Source organism: Triplophysa rosa, linkage group LG18, assembly GCF_024868665.1.
Source record: "Triplophysa rosa linkage group LG18, Trosa_1v2, whole genome shotgun sequence".
Taxonomy (NCBI): domain Eukaryota; kingdom Metazoa; phylum Chordata; class Actinopteri; order Cypriniformes; family Nemacheilidae; genus Triplophysa; species Triplophysa rosa.
Window position 1 is genome coordinate 1,795,278 of NC_079907.1, and position 24,975 is coordinate 1,820,252.

Genomic DNA, 24,975 nt, shown 5'->3' on the forward strand with positions numbered 1-24,975 from the left:
TCAAGATTAATATGAGATTGGCAGAAACTCATATTAATCTTGCGTGTGTTAGGGCCGCTTTAAGCAATGTTTTATATAATATTTATATAATATCTATTTTATAAATACATATAAAACACAAACGTAAATAAACTGCTGAAAATAACTATGCACAATGTAAACCGCTGTCCATTTGACAGCAAAACAAAGTAATGTAACATTAGCTTTACAATAATTAACAACATGTTTTATTGTACATGAAAGTCGGCTGTGACTATTTTGCAGGCTGTGCACACTATTCTGACCCGTCCCGTGGGCTTATGGGATAGAGAAGTATCCCAAGTATCCGTCGTTGGGTGCTTCAGAATCTGGGCGTAACCCAGGAATTTGTCGCCTACTCTTTTATGAATACTGACGATTCGGACATACTTTTTGCCTACTATATATCATATAAGTATGCGATTTTGAACGCAGCCTAAGTGTGTAAATCGATCTTCTTCTGTGTCCCATATTCAGAGTTTCTGCACGAGAGAGCCCTCTGGCTTTCGGATGTGACAGCATTTTAACCGTAATTCATTGAGAAACTGAGCATAAGAATTACGCAATATATCGTCCCGGCCCTATATGATAAATATAAATGATATAAAACAATGTAACAGTTTGTTTTCTAAATTTTCCCATCACGCCATAGGACACACGTTCGATTCATTCGTCAACTGTCCATTTACTGAATTCATCCGAATGATCCACCACATAAAATAGTTACAGATTGCCATGAAATTGTGTTTGTAAATGTTGAGAATTTATTTGCGTTTATTTTGTTAGTCTCCGTTCAGGGTTGGAAAGATTTGGAAGCGTGTTGTGTTTGTGTACGCAGCCGAGCGCGACTGTGCCAGCGACACCAGACTGACGCCCGAGTGAAAGTGAATCTGTCTCTCATTAGCACCAGATGCCCTCTCATCATGCACACGAGCAAACACCACTGGCGTTCTTTCTCCGCCTGCTCTGATTCACAGTCATTTTACAAGACCTTTTGCCGTCTGTCATATTTCTCGCATCCCGCAGGCCCGCGGTGCATAACTGACACTCGTAGGAACACAAACGTGCAATAACAAAAAGTGCAGGCGGAGGTTTTTGTGTGAGTTTTTTTTTTCCATATCTCAAACTCATTAGCAGAGAGACAGCGTGGCCAGATACTCATCTCTGTGAGACAAAGAGCCTCTTTAATGGACGATTCATTCTTCTTTCTGTCTCTTTCTCGGAGGTAGGGTGAGGTGTAATACATTTATCAAACACCTTAACAAGTCCCTTGTTTTATTACAAATGACCGCCACAAAGGAAGGTCTGAAAACGAAGACTCTTTCATTTCCTTCCTTTCGACCCGTTTCATGTCTTTCGTCTGTGCTGGAGGGGGAGAGAGACTCGTGTGTGTCTGTATGCTGGAGAAACTTGTTGTAATGTACTGTAGACTTTGTTTAAAGGCCATGCAAATATCTCAGAGACCAGTTATAATTCACACAAAGATAACAAATACTAGAAAAAGTTTTCAACAGCTGTTCATCTGTCCTTCTGTCTGTTCATATTATAAATAAGAGTTTATTGTTATACTTACAAAATCTGGCATAGAAAATAAAATCACTTCAATTCTGGAAGATACTGTATGTAGTGCTGATGTAGTCACAAATGTGCTGTGCACCTTCTATCTTCTCAATTCATTTTGGTCTCTCTCTCTGTCTCCCTCCCCTTATGAAAATTAACTTTTGGAAGACTACAGTAACCATATTATTATTGTTTTAGTTGTAGTAAAACCAAGGTATACTATAGTAAACTATAGTAATACCATGGTAAATGTATGGCTACTATGGTAATACAAATAGTAACCAATCTGCCAAAAAGAATACCACAGTTTTACTATAATAAAACCATGGTTCATTTTCCCAAGTCTGTCAGATTTCTGTGTGCTTCCGATGAGAATATCTGAGGTCAGAAAGCTCAAATGTGATGAGATTGAGAGATTTTGTAAGTGTGGGGTTGGACATTCAATGCATGACCATCACGACAATGGTTTTATATCTTACCAAGAATATTTAGGAGAGTTCAAATGTGTGGTTTTCCCATATTTTCATTGTTTCTAAATATTTTGGTGGGTCTTGAAAAGAAAACCCCCAGTAGTTAAGTCAGGATTTGTTTTTTGTGACTCCATTAAGCTCTGTCTATTAAGCACGTTATCTCGCACCCAATAGCCCCTCTGAGATCTCTATCCCAGCCGGACGCCACATTAAGAAACGCAGCCTTGCGTGATAAAATGCGATGACACGGTTACCGGGCTAACAAAGCTCGGAAGAGGAGTTAGACTTCAAACAAATTGAAGGCTTTTAAATCCTCCGTCATGGCAGCACCGTCTCTTTCCTCTCTGGAGTTTAGTGATCACCCCGGGAAAAAAGAAAAGAAATTAATTTAAATTCTCTCCATCTACTTTTCACATGAATAAGGTTAGGCATGTCCGCCATGGGCAGATCGGCAGAATCCGTCCTTCTGAACTGCAGAATTGATGCCGAGAGCTGATGTGGACTGATGGAGGGATAATGATGCGGGAAATGAGAGGTGTAAGAGGAAGATAAAAATGCCGAGCCATGTGAAGAAGGTTAAGTCTTTAACACCTCCAGTGAGCTTGCCACTTGCTGTAACTATGAGCAATATTACAGATTACATCTCAATGATTTCTCATAGACCTCAATGAGATTAAATCAACTTTTGTTTAAATCTCATCTGTATTTCTCCTTAGAAAAAGAGGCAGACATTTCACAAATGTCTCCGAGATTTGTCAAGTCTTCTGAGTTATGAAAGACATATTAACTTCAGGTGTGTGTCTCTAGATTTGGGCCAGATGTTGTTAAGAGGAAACACAGGTTCAGATGGGCCGATGGGTTCTGATGATCTCTGTGCTGTGTTATGCTAAGCAGACCACTTTGGCTCCTTTAAGCTGAACTCTATTAGCATGATTTATGTGGATACAAAGCCATTCTGTTTGTGACCGGTAAACAAGGCTGGGTTTGTGTACTACACGCACACACACACGCACACACACACACACACACACACACACACACACACACACACACACAGGGAAAGACAGACAGCAGTTTTTCGGAGAGGTGTTTGAAACACTAACTTTCAGAACTATTGGCAAGTTACTCACATTTTAAAAATTACAAACAGAATGCATCCGACTGCTTTGATACACTTAAAAGCAGATGAACAATTATTATATTTAACGTTAACAATGTTTTAATATTTTATTTATAGTTTAATATTCAATAATATATATGTGTATATTAATATAATTTACTATTATATCAAGATTGTATGCATTGCTTTTGCTAGAGATGCACCGATACTACATTTCTCCACCGATACGATAGCTGATTATTCCGAGTGATATCTGCCCATGCTGATTTTGAAGATCAAAATAATATTTCTTAACGTTGTGGATATTATTAATTCATATAATGACTATTAATATTGAACATCAAACGGGTGATGTTTCTTAACATTTCCTATATACAGAGCACAAATTTATTGTATTTTTGTGTTCTCTTTTGATTGACAGGATATATCGGCCTTGACCATCGGCTGTTTTTAAACTATCCGACAATAGCCGATAGTATAAAAAATTGCTTTGATCAGCCGATACCGATTATTGGCCCAAATATCGGTGCAAGTTTTGGACACCCAGACTTCATTTTACAATTTTTACTTTTTTTTATTTATATGAATATTTTTTTGTTTTTAAACTGCATTGAACATCGTTCATTCTTTTTTGTTTTTTTTCTTTTGTCTGTACTTATGTGTATTTTGTAAAGCTGCCTTAATTGTGGAAAGCACCACATACAGTGAATAGAATAGAATAGAAAAGAAAAGAATAGAATTGAATAGAATTGAATAGAATAGAATAGAATAGAATTGAATTGAATGAATTGAAAGACACTTGTTGCCTTTTCTTGACTCTTCTAGCTAATGCATTTCATTTTTTCCATCTTCCATATAGAGTACAATTTATTTTCGTCTACGAAGCCAATTTCAAGCTTTGGATTAAAGGTTTTGATGGTTATTAAAAATGTAATTCTTGTGTGTGCAGACTTTTTTGTTTTGTTTCTATTTTTAATTGAAATCATTTGTTCAAATGAACACACAGTGTGTTGATAATAAGTGTGTTTCTTCTAGATTCAGTTTTCCAGCTGAGTTCCGGATTGGTCCACTAGAGAGATTTCGGTTCCCTCATGTGAAGTGTTTTCAGAGGGTTGTGTGTAATTAGATTGCTTTAATCCTCTCCTGTGCTTCAAAGAGAGCTGCTAAATTTGATTTGATGCGTGTTGCTGGTCTTCTTCAGGGACTCTCGTCTTGTCACAGGGGTGCTCGTGTCACTTTGGCACTTTCTATATATGCCGCTGTTTAGTCCTCCTCTGAGATGCTCCCAAAACCGACTTTTTTCTACTCATGTTCACAATACAGGCTTTTTTTAGTGTGGGTTTGAACACTTGGCTAGTTCACTCAAGATTCTGCTCTCAAGTCATTTTAAACTTGTATGTATGATGTTTTTTCTTTTGCAGAATATCCAAGTTTCTAAGCTGCTATAGATTTGTTTGAGTATCCAACATGTTATTCAATGAAAACCCTGAGGTATCCAGTCTCACGTCCGTGGGTATTACTACCTGTTAATTACCCAGAATCCCACACGTATACAGTATGTGCCGAGCGCACAATGTTCTTCCGCTCACTGGAGACAGAAACACACTTTCTGTTTCACAACGTGACCTTCACACGCTGTACTGCTTTCACTCTCAGTCGCTTTGAAATGCCATAACGACAGGCTATTGTGATTTAAAAATGGAACATTCACAAAGTGGAATAGGGAGTTTTATTGACTGCCTTTAAAATACCCATTTAACCTGGAAATCAAAATCCTCTTGAACCCTCATGAACCATCCTTAACTTCTATGAGTTCCTTTCTGCAGCAATTCTTTGATAAAATATTTATCATGTAATCTGTAGGCACCAACTTGAAAATGTAATCTAAATCAATTCAGTAGGTTAAGAAATGTCTTCTGAAGCAAAATTAAACAATATTTTCATCTTATTTAGAGAATTTAAAAGCCACAGGAGTGATAAATTTAAATATGATTGACATATAAAATGTTTTTAAGTCTTATTTTTTCTTGCACGTCTCATGACTAGTTGTCATTGGATCACATTAGGTCACAAGACCTGCAAAAACCAATGAGATTTGGAGCTATCAATGTTTAGTCTTTGGATGTGCTTGTTTTCGTTACAGCTATGCCCAAGATCAAAATAAAAAAATAAATTGTCACATACATATCATCTCACTTCAGAAGACATTTATTAACCCACTAAAATACTTTTTTGTTACATGTTTGTACTTTTTGGAGCTTCAGCAAGTTGGGACATATTAATGCACATGAAGTGACAGATATTATTATTTAAAAAAAGTATATATAAATAATAATACAAATAAAAAAAGTTGTTTGTGTTTGACTGAAGAAAGAAAGACATATAAATCTAGGATGGCCTGAGGGTGTGTAAATCCAGAGCATGTTTCTTTTCAGGTGAGCCATTTTTGTAAAATGTGTTATTTTTCTTATTTTTGGGGACTTGACGGTCATAATCACTATATAGAGTAAAAAAAAAATGGGGGTAAACTGGACCCTACATCCAAAATCTTTGCGGCGGCAGGTCTCAACTAGACAACATTTCTCATCGCAGCACACCTCTGTGAAACAAACAAAGTACAGCAACCAACCTGTAAATAATGCATGCGCTGTTCCGACACGTGTCGCAGTTGGCCGTGTCCTGTCCGGTCCGATAGGAGAGTCTGCGTGGAGATAAAGAGAGAGAGAGAGTCATTAGACGGGCCGAGCGGCCGCTCTGCCTTCCCGCTCACCGCCTGTCTCATTGGCACTGTTGTTTCTCATTATCGGCTCGCGGTCAGTGCTCACGGCGGGAGGGACGTGTTAGCATTCTGTAGACCCGCTGTCCTGTAGAGGACACTGACTGAGTTTGTGAGAGTAATCAGGAGTGAGGCGACAATAACAGAGTCGTGTGTATGTATGTGTGTGTGTGTGCAGAAAGAGCAGGACACAAAATGATGTGATTGGCCTTGATTTGACTCTTTATTTGATGGTGCATGTGTAGTGGCCAAACTTTTCTTATTTTAAAGTGATAGTTCACCCAAAAATGAAAATTCTGTCATCATTTGCTCACCTTCATGTCATTTCATACCTGTATAAATGTCTTTGTTCTGATGAACACATAGAAAGATATTTGGAAGAATGTTAGCCATTTTCAATTCTGTGACATCATTGACTGCCATAGTAGGAAAAATTCAGTGGTACTGTTTGTGTTCCTAAATTCTTCAAAATATCTCGCTTTGTGTTCGACAGAACAAAATAAAATACAATCTGTTTTTCCTACTATGGTAGTGGACGATGTCACAGAACTGAAAATGGCTAACATTCTTACAAATATCTTTCTTTGTGTTTAACAGAACAAAGACATTTATTCAGGTTTGAAACAACCCGAGGGTGAGTAAATGATGACAGATTTTTCTTTTTTGGGTGAACTGTCCCTTTAAGAGACATTATTAATAATGTTGTTAAGATTGTTTAGGTGTTGTGTAGTTGTACTTTGGGAGTGAAGTGGAGTTTAGGAACACGGCTGTATGGATTTGTTCCCATTTGCACACACGATCATCAGTGAGGTCAGAAAGTGATGTGAAATGATCTGGGTCTGTCTTCCACTCGTAAACGCACCCATGACGCCTTCAGAGGCTTCCTAGGTAGGCAGCATACAGGGGTTTGAAAGCTGGATTTCTTTTCGTGTGTACCAGCAGGGTGATATCACGTCTGCTGAAAATGTGCAATAATCTTCACCAGAAACAGCGCGAGCTCAAGGGGAAACGGAGAAGATCATTAGCTAAACTAAACTAGAGCCGTTCACATCAGATCTTATTTTTAGATGTTTAGTGACTTGAGTCTTCAGCTTTAAAGCAGGATTGATATGAGATGTGTGTAATGTTTGTGTGTCTCAGTGTTTACTTCAGTACACGAGAGTTCATCTGTTTTGTGTTTGTTTTGTGTTGTGCCCTGTTTACCCCCTCAGGTGAGACGGTGCTGAAATCACTCGGCTGAAAATAATAGATGCTAAAACACACCTTGAATCTCTTCCCTTTTGTCATTTACAGTTTACAGTGTTAATACTGGATTTGTTCATTTTGGTATTTGTGGCTCTGAGTGAGGACATGGGGTCAGGAGATTGGCTGCCATATGTATTTACTGTCTGTCGCCATAACAACAGACCGGAGGTGACCCATTGACCCTTCAGGTGTGTCCTGACAGTGATGGATACCCGTGGGGCATGATGTCATCTGTCTCCCCCTATCTGATGATCTGTTTCAGATGTCTTTCTCTCATTAAATGACTAGTTAACTTAATATTACATACACTTTTTGGTCAGTTATGTTTGGGAGATTATTGATTATCATGAACACATTTGACCTCAGTTTGTAAAAAATATTGGCAGATACAGTACAGTACTGAAGTCTAATTATGCAATGATAGTAGATGTTTAATGTACTGCCATATCAACTGCTCTAAAAACTTTGTAAGTGCCTCATTGTCAGCATATTTTTAGTGTTTTGTTGGTTTTTACGAACTGAACTGTGGGTTCAAAATATTTACTGTTGTAATTTTCAATGCACTCTAAGACATGCTGGGTTGTTTGAACCCATGTCTGGGTAAAATATGGACAAACCCAACCACTTGGTTAAAAATCATCTATTAAGTGTACAACCTTGAAAATGTCCATACTTGAAACATGAGATTCTATTTGTGCCAGTAAAAATTAACGAAACAAAAATATATGACGGGGTAATAAGAAAAACACTAAGATGTCGATCCAAATCTCACTAGCCAATGACAGTAAAGTACCCCTAAGTCACCACATGTGAGGTTTCTGCCAGAAAGGCCAATGTACACATAAAGGGCGTAAACGAAAACTTTGCAAATGAGAACTCCAGCAGCAAATTCATAAACCATAGTTTGAAAAAGAGGAAACTTGGAACACTCTTAAAGGAACAGTTCACTCAAAAAATTGTCCCCATTGACTTTCCATAGTAGCATAAAAATGACTGTGCTCAAGTCAATGGGGACAATTTTTGGCTGAACTTTTCCTTTTAAGAAAAAGTTTTTTTTTCTTTGTCATTGTATATTTTTGTCCGTTTCTTAAAGGGATACTCCACCCAAAAATGAAAATGCTGTCGTTCTACTATAGTAGAAAAAATATTGTATAAATTTCTTTGTTCTGTCGAACACAAACTGAGATATTTTGAAGAATTTAGGAAAGCAAACCATTCTGGGTCACCTTTGACTACTTAATTTTCCTGCTATGATAGTCTCAGAAATGTCAGTTGGTAACATTCTTCCAAATATCTTTTATTTTTATAAAAACGACCCAGCATTTGTGTATGTGTGTGCTAAAGATGCTAGTGATTCTTCCTCTAAAATTCTCTAAAAGCTGTTGAAACTTTGTGTAGCGCTTCTCATTTTATTGCCTCGCTTTATTGTATTCTCACTATTGTAAGTTGCTTTGGATAAAGCGTCTGCAAAGTGCTTAAATGTAAATGAATATTAGTTTATTATTATGTGCCGCATTCCGTTGCTTGCTTCAGACTTGTGCGTGCTGCGGATGCGTTGCAAGAGCAGTTAAGATTCTTAATCGGTTATTACTTGCAAATGAATAGATTAGTCTGTCTTTACCTCACTTGCAAACTCCACAACATCCGAACAAACCAGGCGTCACATCTCTCCATCCCTATCTCTAATGAACCCGCATTCACGCCTAAAGTTGTGGTTCAAACAGGCCTCTCTCTGTATCCATCTGACTCTCTTTAGCTCGATGACGGCAGTCTGGACTTTATTTTAGGCCATTAATGCCCATGTCTGTGTGTCTCAGCGCATCGTCGCGACCCTGAGCTCTGCACCAGCCTCCTTAAAAGGTCAAACTTCTGGGCTCGTCGTGACCGAGAGCGGCTCACGGACGGCCATTTTGTCCCTAATGAGCACATGTGTAGTGCTGTTTGCTGATGCGCGAGGTTTATCTGGGGAGGGTTTCCGTGGCTAATGGGGACAGTGATGTATAGGGCCGGCGCTTGGAGCCCCGGGTTAGGACAGGAGGGCGGCGGGAAGGCTGGAATAATGTTTGCTGCCAATAGATGTGTGCCGTTCTCAAAGGCAAAGCGTGCCCTCCGGAGCAGCCGGCTCGGCGCGGGAGGTAATGTGTGAGTAATGTACAGAGCGAGTGGATTATGTTGTGTACCAGAGAGATTCAGGAGGGAAGTTTCACACAAAACACCTCCATTATTGGGTTGAGTGATTTTTTTAAGGCTTCTGGTGATGTATATGGCTAGTTTGCAAGGCCTTACAATAAGGTTTTAATAGGAATATATATATATTTTTTTTAGACCGTATGTTTGATGTGCATGCAGTTAACCCAAATAAACCCTTTGATCGTGTAACATGCATGTGAGGAAAACGTCTCTGAACGTGACGGTGCTCCATTACGGCCAGATGTTGTCATGAACACATTTCCCCTTACAATACATCCTCCAGCTGCTCGAGCGAACCAGATTTTTCCGTCTAATGTTTTGTATCTGTTCCTGCATTAGTTGTAGGGAAACATCAGTTCTCAGGTATGGATTTGAAAAGTCAGCATGCTGATGTTAAAACCTAAAGTGCAACGCCCGGAAAAGCATTACCTGTGAGAAACTGCTGAGGTGTGCGACAGCTTTATTTATTTAACGTCATGGTTTGTCTTTTATGTAAGTCCTTTATGAATGCTGAACAACAGTTTTAAGAGAGAGGATAGTTTGGTTGATTCTCAGTGCTCTATAATAATGCACATGATGATGATGATGATGATGTCAGGGCTCCTGATCATTCTCTGGATGGCCCGTTTATGAAACATTAATTGCGCTTCAGGTAAATAAAGTCGACATGTCGTCCTGCAGGTAATGAATGCACTTAATATCCTGGCAGGCCTCCACTCATCTGTACAGCACAACCGTGCGTGTGGAAGCGAGGGAGACGCTAAAAACGCTTCAGTTTTGTTATATTACAGGCATCGCCTAAAGTGCATGCAAACGAATCTCATAAAAGAGTCATTTAATGTTGTTCAGTTTTGTGCAGAGACGGGTGCGTCATGCCTCGTTGCGTCTGCGCGTGGGAATGTTTTATAGGGTGCGTTTAGGCTGATTTGCATGATGTCATGCTGTGAGACTTGTTGTTTTATCCTCGGCTGGCTCTGACTATAAATATTCAACGATTATACATGTATGTAATCGTGCTTGTTTTTTTTTCTAACCCAGATGAAATGACGATGACTACCCGGACGGCAGATTTACATTTATGCATTTGGCAGCGATTGAACCCGTGACGTTTGCGTCGCTAATTCACTGCTTTACTAAGTGAGGATTTTAGTTTGGTGTTTTTCAATAACAGCTTAGTTTTCCAACCGCTCATGTAGTCGGAGGCAACGCTTGAATCTTTCCTTTGTTCTCCATTTGCTCTCTTTGATGGGAAGACATTAAACGCTGATCAAACAAAAAGCACTTCCTCTTATTTGACCTTTTTTACACCGAATGTTGTTAAATTTCCTCCCCATCTCATCTTTTGGGGAGTGCTTCAACATTTTAGTGTCTCGGTCTTCTCTGCTGAAATCTGGAGAAGATTCTGTTGGTAGATTGAATAGGTGCTCATGAAAATGGAAAGCTCTTGCCGCCGTTAAATGAGAATTGGAGAACTTCCTGCAGATTTCCAGGGTTCGGTCAAGGTGATGTCAGTATCGGTGCTGGCACGACTAACCGTAGATGTACTTCATTTAATACAGCCGACATTGAGAACTGCAATTCATGATGCTTAAAGGGATAGTTCACCCAAAAAGAACAGTTCTGTCATTTATTCATCCGCATGTCATTTAAACTCTTTCTTCAGTGGAACACAAAAGAAGATATTTTGAGAAATGTGCTCATACAGTGGAAGTCAATGGGGTTGATTGTTGTTTGGTTACCAACGTTCTTCAAAATATCTTCTATTACGTTGTGCAGCAGAAAGAAAGTCATGACATGAGGATGAATAAATGATGAAAGAATTGAGTCATTTTTAAAGCACCCTCTGTTATTCCAGTTTAATGTGCAAGCTCACTTTGGGAAACATTAAGGGAAACCTGTTTGATATAATCGTGTTTACATTTTCACCTTGGCGTAATTCTGTTAGCATTGCACAATGCCTCCCTAAGGCATGCTGGGTAATAAAGATCTGATCATCTCACCCCTCTCTGTGAGCTTCTCCCTTCTCCAGCTCCTGAATGACACCCAGCAGCACTTTAATGGTTTCTTGGCTGGAGCTGATCATGTTCTCCATGGCCTGGAGCTGTGCTTTAACATCCCCTTCCTGACGGACAGGTACAATCTGCTTGCACGTCTCATTATCTGTTTGCAGACTTCCTGCGCCACCCCTGGCAGGAGGCGCCGGCATGGGAACGGGTGCCACGGAAGCCGAGGTCACCGGCGCTTCCTCCATGACACGCAGCGGGCGAGCGGACAGCGTGCCCACGTGGCACTGAACCTGCGTGGTGCAGCTGGCCCGCGGCAATGTCTGCGACTGCAAGCCGTTCAGCTGCAGTGCCTTTTTACGTTTGTTGCGCTCAGACGGACTCTCTAAGCACTCCACTTCCGTGAGGGAGTTCCACGCGATGGGTCCCGTCACTTTAGAGGACGAATCCTGGAGGATATTCCCACCGCCCTCCCCAGAGTTCAACAACTGCAGCTTGCCCGAGCGAGCCGTCTCCGAGTTTCCCTGGAAGCCCTTGCTGTGTTTACTTCGCACACTACAGATCTGATAATCCGAGTCGTCCACTCCTGCTGTCGGAACCAAAGCGTCCGAACACGGTACATCCGTGCAGTCCCTGGTTTGTGGATGTTGTTCGATGGTTGCGATGCACTTGCTGGTGTGCATCAGGGCTCTGGTTTTGGTCACATTATGTGTGGGTGCACCGTCTCGCCCCGCAACTGTTGCTTTTGCACGTTTTACATCAATAACAAACCCATCGTCCTGGTCTTTGCAGCTTTCCGCTGCAGCCGCGTGCTTGACCGAGTGGCCTTTCTTCCTCTCGAAAGGAAATGTCTGGTAGCGCTTCTTCAGATCCGGAGACGTTTGCACTCCGGTACTTTTGGTAACGTTGGGAATGGACCGCCGAGCCGGGACGGTCATATACTTCCGATACGCCACTTTATAAGAAACGGGCTTCCCTCCGCGAGCTGCGGCGGCCTGTTCGTTCTGCGCATCACAGATGTCCTTGAAGCGGACCTGAAGGGCTTTGTTGCGCTTGCGTACCTGCCGTCTTTCATCCGACGACCCTTTGACGTCCCGGGCCATAGAAGCCACCGCCTCCGAGTCGGACTCAGAGTTGGTGAGCATGCATTTACCAGCTTCCTTGCTCACCATCGTTCCTGCAACACGAACAGTTGAGAGATCAGTAAAATGCAGACACATTCGCGTGTTATTTTGCACCTAAGTGATCTGACACAAATGTGAAAACAATCGATCATGCAACCGGAAAAGGGCGCAGCTGCAACATCATTCACCAAAATCTCTCCGTTAACCAGCCCGGCTTGTTTGAGGTGAAATTTATGAAGCCAATCTCACAAACGTTGTCTTGACAGTTAATTGCATCACTTAATCTCGTGGGTTTCTCTAGCGGCCGCACACGGACAGAATGATCCGTGTGAAAGTGCAACATACAGATTTCTCCAGCCCTCAGCTGACTAATAGAGAGAGAGCGACAGAGAGACGCTTGTGGCCCTGTGATTTAGCATCATCGCCATGACAAACACTTTCAGCTTCCCTCCAAGGCCTGAGAGTCAAACAGGCTTTTTTAGTGGTGTGAAATTCACATGGTCTTCTGGAAGACACATTGTGTTGACGGTCTGCTCTTTGGAGACGATCTGTCTTGTGAAAGTGGGATGAAACTAAGATTCACTTTGTTGTCCAGTGAAGCAGAATATGAATATTTCAATAAATGATGGTTAAAATCTAACAAAATATTATTATCAGAAAATAATAAAACAATAATAATTATTATCGAATTATTATTTTGTATATATTATTATTAATTGTTTTATATTGTTATATTTCTAAATATATTTGACATTTTATTTGCTATTATTAATTTTTTTTACTGAAATGAAGCAGATTTCGACACTTTATAAAACGGTCAGTTCTGGTCCTTGATTCTGATTGGCTGAGCGGAGTTCTAAGCCGTTATAAAATACCCCAGTAACCCACTGCTTCTTGGGGCTTATTGCTTTAAAATAGAATGCGAACAGCAAACAAATACAAACTGTCTGAAATGGAAGCTTTACACATTTAGCATTGTCTGTGGTATCTTATTTAGTTGACCATCGTTTTTAATCTTGTGTCCCAATTTCCACCTTAACAAAAATGCACGTGATTAAAATGTCCAAACTAATTTTGTAAAGATGTTAGATGTGTTTTCTTCACACAGGTGAGATTGAAACTTTAGTATGTTGTTAGGGTGTTGTGGGTAGTTGCTAAGGTTGTTACTGTGTGGTTGCTAGGGTCTCGCATATGAAGAGTTTGGTTCCAAAATGAGATGCGTTTTTTTATTATGTTATGATGTTTTTATTGTGTTAGTTAGCTGTATCTTTTTAGTTATTATGGACTGAATCAAAACAAACCAGCTGCAGTTTGATTGATATTAAAAACGTGATTTTTGAACATTTTTAAAAACAGAGTTATCTCATTTTGGAAGCAAGCTCTTCATATATTCTTTAACATCACTGCTGTGATGTAGATGCTGGAGTATTTGTTTCATTGGTCATTTAGCAGGTGAATCTGGAACAGCACACGTCTTCTTAACAATTAACATTAAGGCTTCGGAGTGTGTTCAGATTCCTAACCCAACGTGTGAGCGTAAGCAATCCTGCGAACGGTATATCAATGAGTGTTCAATGTTTATTTAGATTTGTGTTGCATCATTTCAGGTTCTTCAAGGATATACTGTAACGGTTAAATGCAATAATGATTTTCTAGAGTGCAATTGACAACATAAAGTCCCTCGATACGGCGTTCTTAAAGAATCCCGCTTGGCTGTTGCTATGATACCACAATATCAAATACACGGCAACGGTGAGAATATCATTTAATGAATTAATTCTTTAGAGCGTTATGTAAGTAAATCCCCGCTTTGTTGTTCACATAATCCCCGGCTTTTTCATGTTTATTTGGGGAGCTGTTGGCGATTCCCCTCCTGAGCTGGAGATGCATTTGGAACGGGCTTTCCCTCATAACCGGGTTACGCTTGTCACATTCGGCAGGGGTTTGCTTTCTCAATCCATGCTCGAGAAGAGCACTGATGCTTTTAAAGTGTAACCTTCCGATTTAATGCACTTTATGCATTTCACATCCTGCACAAACCATTAATCCCAACCCTGTTTCCTTCCATTTTCAACTCTGCATTGATCTCTGTGTGTGTGTTTGTGTGTACGTACAGTATGTGATGTATTGTGGGTTTGTGATGATGTCTGCAGTTCATTTTGATGCTGAATGGGTCTTGAAGTCCAACGGTAGCTGAGGGTCCGTCACTGGTCTATCTCTTCTGTTTTCAAGGTCCTTATCAAATGATCGAATTATAGACGTAATGCAATTGTGCACACAGCATTAGAGGCATTATTCAACATGATGCTGCCACAGAAGTGCAGCTAAGTAACTCGCATTCTCTGTGATCGAAGTGCATCTGAACCTTAAGAGATATTCCGGACTATATTCAATTAGATATTATTAGATTCTGAGAAAAGTAGGGATTGTTATTGTACTTTGTCCGTGTGCTTATAGAAATAGAAACTCCGATTTAGAGATAAGGACTTGAGACGGCTCTGTAGGATGTGCACAGTATTTTCTTTAGGACGTGATATTTGGTTTGTGCACCCACACTCGGGTGTGTATCAGCTGTGAGAATCAGTTTAACCTTCACACGGCCACATTCATTAGAAAGTTGCTGTGGGGAAGAAGAATGGATCAGGAACAATGGCGGTGCGTCATTGCGTCATGGAAGCCTGCAGACTCACAGATCTTGAATCTAAGCCATCGGTGATGTTTTCTCTGGATAACGCTGAACACGATTGAAGACAAACATCTGTTCAGTCATTCGTCGGCAGGCTTTGGTTGTGGGATGTGCATTCCGATTTTGCCGTCACAGAGTGGTCTTCATTTACTGCGTGTGACAAGTTCGAATGCCTTTTACTGCTGCTTTTTAATGCGAACACCTTACAATAGTATTTCACATTCAGAGTTTATAGTTCAAGTTCATTTTTAGTTAAGAACTTCTTCTGGAGTTCCTATATGGTTCACATTTAATTATCAAGACTTTTAATGTGTTCTGCGTAGCAACACTTACCCACAATCGCAGTCGTAATGTCCATTTAATCTAGTCAGCCACACATACGCATGTAAAGAATATGCTTTGAAATTTCGTCTTGGTTTAAAATCGAAAGATAAGATCAAACGTGTTAATGATGAAAGACTAATAGCTTTGTACAGAAGGGTCAGGTCACGTTGCACATTTATACTCCTACAAAGTTTTAATAAAGGAGGAAATGTGTGTTTATTTGCTTAAAGGAGAACGGCGGGCTCTGAAACAACACAAGAACAGATGCACGTGTGGTGGCGTAGAGCTCTTTCCTCTTTAATCCGGCTTTAAACTCAGCATTTCTTTGAATTCTTTCTTAGTTTGTCTGCTGGATATTGGTGTGTTTCTTCAGAGCGTGGTCTGTTTTAGAGACCCGTCACGTGATGTAAGAAGAGATGAAGAAAGCTGTTGAGATGCCGCATGGGATGTTTTGTTCTGTATTCTCAGGAGAGTTGGAGGTGAGAGTTAAAAAAATGAGCAGAAATGTTTATTACTGGTGTGAGGATCATAACTAGACAGTAAATAATAAAGACAGACCTTCTTAATGGGTTGTTTTTGAATCGGCCTGAGATGAGTTTTAATGGTGAATTGTATTCAACTTTAAAGCTCCAACCACTGTACAATATATCAAATATACACAGAGTACTTCTCTGCTGATATCAAATAAAGAAATGTCAAGAATATCAAGATGTTTCCGCCGCTAACAAAAATATGTTCTTTGAACGTTTTGCGAACGTTCCAGTTAAATTATGGAAAAGTTATTTCGGAAGGTTTTAAACATTCCACTAACAAACATAACAATAACTGCCGTTTTAATCAAATGTATGTTGAAAGAATGCTCTTAATGCTACAGCAAGGACGAACTTTGGGAGAACATTTAGAGAACATTCACTGCTTTGTGTTTGACGTTTCTAAAAGATTTTGATTCAGTTTTTATTCAGGATGTATTCATCATCATCATTGTACAATGTTTGCTCTAGTCGTACTCTATTGGATATTTGTGATGCATATAAACTCCTGACTTTCTCTGTATATGATCCTCTCTGTCTGTATTAAAGGCAGAATATAGATGTCCAGTCTGTGTGTATAATCCCGACCCATCTGTACGGATGCTAATAGAGGATTGTGCTTCTCATAATTGCAGTTCTCTGATGCAGGGGAATTGTAATGACTCTCCAGTTAAAAGCGTCTCTTTAGTCTGCGTGTTAAAGGTTTGAATCGGGTGGAGAGAGAGGACTCTTTAGACACTGAACAGTGTGAGATTGCATCTGGCTTTCTAGTGTCCTTTACATCCATCAGCCTGTTAATACACTTCACTGGACATCGCACGCTTTAGCAACACTTTCATAAGGTATTAATGACTTGTCTTGAAAATATTCTGCTTGTTTCTAATTCCTAAATGAAAATGATCAAATGGGATAAATGAGACGGTTTGCATTGTGGGGATTTTTCAGGATTTTCGGTTTGTATTTACAGCATGTGTATGTCTTAAAGGCAGGCTATGAAAATCTGTGAATCGGTGTTCCACAGTTTTTTTTAGAGTAGCGATGTTTATTCAATAGTGTTTTTCGGTTTTGTGTGTTAATGCTGAAGTCATTGTTAAGTGATGAGACAGACAGATGTGGGGTGAGTCAGCTGCCCCCTTCACCCTAAAATCTTGCTCTCTTGGTTTGTACTTTTAGTATTCAGCTGTGTTCTACCTGCAGTATTTTGGGGAAGTTGCTGGTGTGCAGGGATGTGTGTGTGAATCAAAGCTGACTGCGAAATGATCTCACCTGAGACACACACACACACGCATATATTCTGGTGCAAACATCTCGCACTAACACACACTTTTACAAATGCACTTGCTCTAAGAAACAGACACAAATATTCTGAGAAGCACACATTCTCTTAAACACACACACGCGCTTTCGCAATCACACACAAGCTCTCACACACAAGCTCTCACACACATGCACAAACACACATTCACAAATATCTCAAACACGCATATGCTCTTGCACACACTCTCACAAACACACACACAAGCTTTCATAAACGCACACAAGCTCTCACACACATGCATTCCTTTCACAAATATCTCAAACACACACACACACACACATACTCTTACACACACGGTCACAAACACACGCACTCTTACAATCACACACATTCTCACAAAAAACACACTCATGGTTTAACAAAATAACACACACACACACACACACACGCACACACACACACACACGCACAAACATGAACGTCAAGCACACACACGACACACACACAACACACACACACACTCACACAACACACAGCACAACCGCACGACACACACAAAACATCACACACTACATCACAAACACACACACACACACACACTACATCACAAACACACACGACACACACACACACACACAACACACTGCACACACACATAAACAACACACACACGCAACATCACACACACATAACCGCACACAGCACATCAACCAGCACACATCACACACACAACTCACACGCACACGCACACACGAGCACGCACACAACACACACACATCAACACATACATCACAACACACACACACACACACATACATCACAACAACACACATCACACACACACACACACACATTCAACACACAGCACACATCACACACACACCATGTTTCACAAAACACACCATTCACAAATCACACACACCATGTTTCACAAACACAAAACACACAACATCACCATGTTTCAACAAAACACACACCACCATGTTTCACACACAAACCACACACACACGCCACCATGTTCACCAAAGAAACACACACCCCATGTGTATGTTTCACACACACGCACACACACACACACACGCACAAACATGAACGTCAAGCACACACACGACACACACACAACACACATCAGCTCACATCAACTCACACACATCAACACACACGCACACACACACACACACACACACACACACACGACACACACACACACACGCACACACACACACACACACACGCACACACACATCAACACACACACGCACACACACAACATGCACACGCACACAACACACACGTCAACACACTCGCACGCACACAACATGAGCACGCACACAACACACACACATCAACACATGCACACACACATCCACACACACACACACACACACACACACACACACACACACACACCATGTTTCACAAACACACACCATGTTTCACAAACACACACCATGTTTCACAAACACACACACCATGTTTCACAAACACAAACACACACACCATGTTTCACAAACACACACACCATGTTTCACAAACACAAACACACACACCATGTTTCACAAACACAAACACACACACCATGTTTCACAAACACATTCTCTCAAACACACTTTAGAGAAATTTAAAGTGTCTTGATGGGTTATGATGGCTTGACACTGGAGTGTGAAAAATTGTTTGTTAAAATAACTTAGTTTGTTTTATGGCGTGTTCAGAAGAGTTCTTCATTTTTGGTGATACTGGTGACACAGAAATGACTTTACTATTAACTAACTTCACTTTGGATAAAAGCTTCTGCTGAATATTAATGTAAACAAGACTCTGATGCTCTGACCCTATTTAACTGCGTACTCATCCATATCCTCTCTCGCTCTCTCTCTCTCCTGACATCAGTCTGCAGCTTATATTTCCCAGAAACAGGGCAGGAATCATGTTTCAGTAAAAATGAGACGCGATGTGGATTCAAGGGAAGATCTTCCCATTCAAACAGAAACAGACGTGCACCTTGTAAATGACCAAACGCCATCTGGAAAGATGCATTCAGGTGCCACAGACATAAACCAAACAAACATGAACCGATGAGCTGATAATAAAACACTATGTGTTCCAGACTTTATGTCGAGAGGCAAAGCTCTCTAAAAGCTTTCTGACTGTGGGAATGGAAATGCCAATACTATACCTTTCACTTCTGTGTTTTACCCTCTTATTGGGTCATAATAACAGTAAAGCATCTGTAAACACACACACAGTTGTCATATCGTCTGTCTTACTTCATGAGCGTACAAACACTACATCAGCTTCCACACATCTCTCTCTCTCTGTGTGTGTGTGTGTGTGTGTGTGTGTGTGTGTGTGTGTGTGTGTGTGTGTGTGTGTGTGTGTGTGTGTGTGAGAGACGTAAAGGTCTGAGAGCATTCGCTGATGGATTTGGGGTGTGTGATTATTATCTACCACAAGATCTTAACTCACAGGCTTCTTGCACCATGTCTCACCTCTCTCTCTCTCTCTCTCTCTCTCTCTCTGTCTCTCTCTCTCTCTCTCTCTCTCTCTCTCTCTCTCTCTCTCTCTCTCTCTCTGTCTCTCTCTGTCTCTGTCTCTCTCTCTCTCTGTTTATCAGACGTGTTGCTGACGCGGGTTCTTGTGTATCTGTGCACGTCTTTGTTCTGTAGCTCTGGTGTGGAGCTCAAGTGTCTGATTCAATATCTTTGCTCACTCCAGGCTCGGATCCAAAACCCCAGTAAGCTTTCTCACTGTCTACATAGGCTGCCGCTTTTGAAGGAAAATAGGATAAGGAATAGGGAACGTAAACTGGCAAATGATTAGTTCTCATCCAAAAGTCCGAGACAACACTGAAAATCCTTTTCTAATGTAATGTAATTAAAAGAAAGCGTGACGGGGAGAAAACGAGAAACTATTTTTATGCAAGGTCACAGCAGATTTGTGACGACGTTAACACTCCAGGTTCGATTTCATTGCGTCTTTTGATAAATATTTAAAAATCTCAGATGATGCTGGAGAATTCTGCACAAACTTTGGTATGAGGTTCATGTCAGCTCGAATGCATATGTCAGTAAAGGACAACCACTAAGGCATTTCGATACACTTTTAACTTTCATTTGAATACTAATAATATAATTTGTGATGGCTATTTAATTGCAACTTGTGTATTTTTACGCTAGCTGTCTTTATCACCGCACAGTTTGTGTACAGTATGCGTAAAGACCACAGAGGTCTCTCTCTCTCTCTAATGGTGAATGGGTGTTTTAGGCGACGATGATGTGCTTCCACAGAGCCAATGGAAATGCAGTCGTGATACTTCAGGTGGAAGCTAGAGAAACTCTCTTTCTCTTATATTCTTCCTCTCTGTGTGTGTGTGTGTGTGTGTGTGTCTGCACTACAGCAGTGGTTCTCAACGGGGACCCCAGCTGACTTCCAAGGGGGCCTCAAGATGACTAATGAGCATTGATATACATTTTAAAATGGCTAAAAACCAAGATTTTTTATTTGTCCATTTTGTCCATCCTTACTATTTGTCTGTATTGTGTGTGTTAAGGACTTAACGTGTGTGTGTGTGTGTGTGTGCACTTGAGTGGTCTCAGCCTCTTAACAAACAGAATTTATCTCCATTATCCTCTTGTTAAGGGTCTTTCATCAGCATGATTGAGCCCCCCCACACACACAGTCAAAGGAAGAGTTCACCCTAAAATTCAAACGCTCCTTTTGTACTCGATGTCATGAAATCCAAAGCAAAGTGATATTTTATATTTTGTTGAATGCATAACGAGATGTAAGCAAAGACAAAGGTGTTTCCCCTACATTTTAAGCACGATCGTATGTCATTTGTACTAGTCAGGGTCAAGACACACATTGAGTCTTGACCAACATGTTTCATATAATACATACAGACTTTCAGAGGCGCAGATATTCAGCACATAGCATCTTAAATGTTGGTTACTCGCATGACGTCAAATGTCTTTGAATATGTGATCCTGGTCCTGGTCCTGGCTTACTCAGTCGGTGTTTAAGATATCAAGGTTATACTTTTTACAGAATGTTCTTTGTTACGTGGGATGATTTTATGTAGAAAACAGCAAATCACACAGAATAATGACTGAAGGTGAGTTTTCACATGCAGGGTCGAGTATAGTTTGATGTTTTGAGCCAATTTTTCTCCTTTTGGATGTCACGAAAGATAGAAAGTCAGATGGATTTGTAATGACACGACGGTGAGTAAATGATGGCAGTATTGTAATCGTGCTCTCTTTGTTATTCTGTCCTAGGTTTAGCCTGCAGTCTGAAACACTTTGTATAAATCCACCATTAGCTCTCAACTTCTGTTTTACACTACCAGCTGTCAGCAACCCCCCGTCTCTCTCTCTCTGCGTGGGTTAAAATAAAGATTACCATAACACTAAAAGAACATCTGAGGGTGTTTTCAGATTCACAGCATTCTGGAATCAACTTTTGAGTTCTGTTTCATTCACTTCAGTGCATCATTAATGTTTTCGGGGTGACGTTTCTCAGATCTTTTCAGCAGCGTCACTGGCAGGAGATGCAGGTAACCTGACAGGTTAAAGGTGATGTCAAGAACGAGCTTGAGACTCACCTCCAGACAGGGATCAGTGACGGTGATGATGAGGAGGGAGCGGTGACCGGCGCATGTCGTCCCTCTCAGCGCGCAGGGTTCCGTCAGGGCACGAGAACACAGAGAGGGTCTGCCATGCCTGGAGTTTGTCCGTGCCGTCAGTCGACGCTCCTGTGATCGTTAAACATCCGGCGGGAGAGAATCCACAGAGATCTGCCCCAAACGCCCCCGCGCACGCACACGCTCGCGTCTCCCCCGCAACTCTCTCATGCACGCACGCACACACACATGCACACTCACGCACACGCTGCCGACGGGATGCGGCGCGGTCCGGCACTTGGCGATGGCTTGTGCGCACACGAGACATCCATCCTGAACTACCGACTCGGAGAACTGAGGCACTAGAGAGAGAGAGAGAGAGAGAGAGAGTGAGAGGAGGCGGGGTGGACGACAGCACAGCAGAGAGAGAGTGAGGATTTGCCGGGCAAATCCAGCTTTATGCCAGCTGGTGACCTGATGATTTACATATTTAGCAGCTGCTTAGAAAAACATTGAATATATGTTAATTATTGATCGTATAAATGTAAACATAAAAAACAAGAGAGAAGAATGAATAGAGAAGTCTTGCTGATTCAGCACACATCGATTTCATTGTGCTAGTTGGTGCTAAGACGAATGCTCGGCCTCGCTGGCGTGTGTGTTTGTGAAAGTTGACCTCCCTTATAAACGTTGCCTATATATCTGTTTATTCGCCAATGTTCCAGACTTGATGAGAATCTAAACAATAGGCATCAGTTTATCTTGAAACATTGGTCCTTGGTAACAGGGTTGAAGCTTGAACTACTGGGGCCTTGTTTGGCACTAAGCGTAGTTTTGTTTCCTGTGAATTAAGCAACAAGAAAGAAATTGTTGAGTGTTTTTTTGCAGTAACGTTGGTAACAGGTTTGAATGTCTCACTTGATGAATGCATTTGGTTTACAAAAATAACATCAGTGTACCGTTGGTTTAAAACACTGTAAAAGCAATGTGCTGATCTGTCAAACCTACATTACTGCGTTATAAAAAATGAAAACATTTTTCAACTCCAAAGAAGCAAATAAACTCAAGAACCCTGTACTGCCAGCGTAAAGAAGAGGCTTCTTGCTGAAGCAAGCTGTTATTGTTAAGACTCTTGCCTCACAGTCACACAATTACTAAGCATTCGGCTGGATTTTGTTGAATCAACAGTATAATAGCTTTTCTTCTTCAAGTGTATAAGTACATAAACACATTTGCATATTGAAAAGAAAGGATCAGATCGTTTTTAACCCTGCCTTCACGTTTTTTTTGTAATCTGGTCAACTTTTGCTCTAAAGCTCTTGTTCAACCCTCATGCAGTCTTGTTTTAACCAATGCTTGGGGAAATATGGACAAACCCAACTGCTGGGTTTAAATTGACCTGTGTTGGGTTGTTTTATCCCAAAATTGGGATTTTTCCAGGTTAATTTAAACTACGGTTGGGGTTGTACGAGATAGGAATTGGAAGATTCTGTTGTGATGTGAAAGGTTCAGATGATGTTGGACGGATATTCAGAAACGAATGATGGTGACTGTCAGCTTAGCTTCAGATAGAGATGAATGGTTTTTTCAAGCTATTGTAATGTGGAGTGGTTGAAGTAGGAGGTTTCCGGTGTGCACTTGAAAGGAGCGTAATTTCTTGAGCCCTCCAGGAGAATCTCTCTCGCTCAAACATCATCTCTCCTGAGGTTTAGAAAGGCATCCCTGCTGCTTTAATTAGAAGCGTGAAACAATTCCCACCAGCCGAACATCATTTCTTATTCTAGTTTTCCCATTTAATAGCTCATGTTCCCTGAGGAATCAGATTTTAATTCTGTCAGATGGGAACTGTGAAAGTTTTCTGGACACATATTTCTCATATATGAGCTCATGCCCACAGTCCATTCTAATGCATATTGCACGCAAACTAGAAAATGATGTCTAGATCCTTCAAACTTTATTTGTAAAGAAGTCGTAGTTCTTGGGAGTGCAGGAAAACCTTTTTAAATAGACTGCCAGAAGCAAATCCATGTTTAGAGTTTGTAGGCTTTATTCTGTTGGTCAGCAAGCTGTCAAGACACGACTACATTGACCTTGACTATCGATCATGACTCCGTTATCAGTCCTTATCAAGTATTCTGACCAACCACAGACATCAACGTAGTTGGACATGTTGACTATAATGACGTAAATCTGATTGTATTGATCTGCTGGTAGCCGTGCAACGGATCCCAAAACTCACAGTTCGGATCATATTATGGATTTTGGGTGACGGATCGGATCATTTTCGGATCAGCTAATGTAAATGCTCATCATAGGTTTATTATTATAATATGAACAGTTTAGAGAATTTTATAAAGAAGAAGTTGTGAAAATACCCTGAAGATATCAACAAATTATTAAACTATTAAACAGTTGTGATTGATCTTCTAGGCTATGTTATACAGTATGCATGCATTAGGCCTGTTTAAAAAATGTCAATATGTATAACAAATAAATGGTATATAAACGTGCAATCAGAGTAAAAAGCTGACAACTTGATCTCTCGAGATCAGATTATAAAAGTGTTATGATGGCGATCATGGAGTAGCCTAAGCAGCATTGACTGACTTTCTCTCATCTTCTCGAATGCGGTACTCAATTATGAGTATACACTCACCTAAAGGATTATTAGGAACACCATACTAATACGGTGTTTGACCCCCTTTCGCCTTCAGAACTGCCTTAATTCTACGTGGCATTGATTCAACAAGGTGCTGAAAGCATTCTTTAGAAATGTTGGCCCATATTGATAGGATAGCATCTTGCAGTTGATGGAGATTTGTGGGATGCACATCCAGGGCACGAAGCTCCCGTTCCACCACATCCCAAAGATGTTCTATCGGGTTGAGATCTGGTGACTGTGGGGGCCATTCTAGTACAGTGAACTCATTGTCATGTTCAAGAAACCAATTTGAAATGATTCGAGCTTTGTGACATGGTGCATTATCCTGCTGGAAGTAGCCATTAGAGGATGGGTACATGGTGGTCATAAAGGGATGGACATGGTCAGA

The 24,975-nt window shown here is 40.7% G+C and overlaps 2 protein-coding genes across 3 annotated transcripts in view; one reads left to right on the plus strand and one right to left on the minus strand.

The window, feature by feature from the left end:
• The window catches only part of LOC130569447 (inhibitory synaptic factor 2A), a 34,454-nt gene extending 11,928 nt beyond the window's left edge, over nucleotides 1–22,526 (minus strand). The window contains exons 1-3 of the mRNA XM_057359109.1: nucleotides 21,908–22,526; nucleotides 11,380–12,559; nucleotides 5,798–5,869 (exon numbers count right to left, since the gene is read on the minus strand). Of these exons, the coding sequence (XP_057215092.1) occupies nucleotides 5,798–5,869; nucleotides 11,380–12,554 (1,247 nt within the window). The 5' untranslated portion in view covers nucleotides 12,555–12,559; nucleotides 21,908–22,526. The remainder of the gene's footprint in view (nucleotides 1–5,797; nucleotides 5,870–11,379; nucleotides 12,560–21,907) is intronic.
• Nucleotides 1–24,975, plus strand: part of dock1 (dedicator of cytokinesis 1) — a 187,637-nt gene that overhangs the window by 92,788 nt on the left and 69,874 nt on the right. The window lies entirely within an intron of this gene.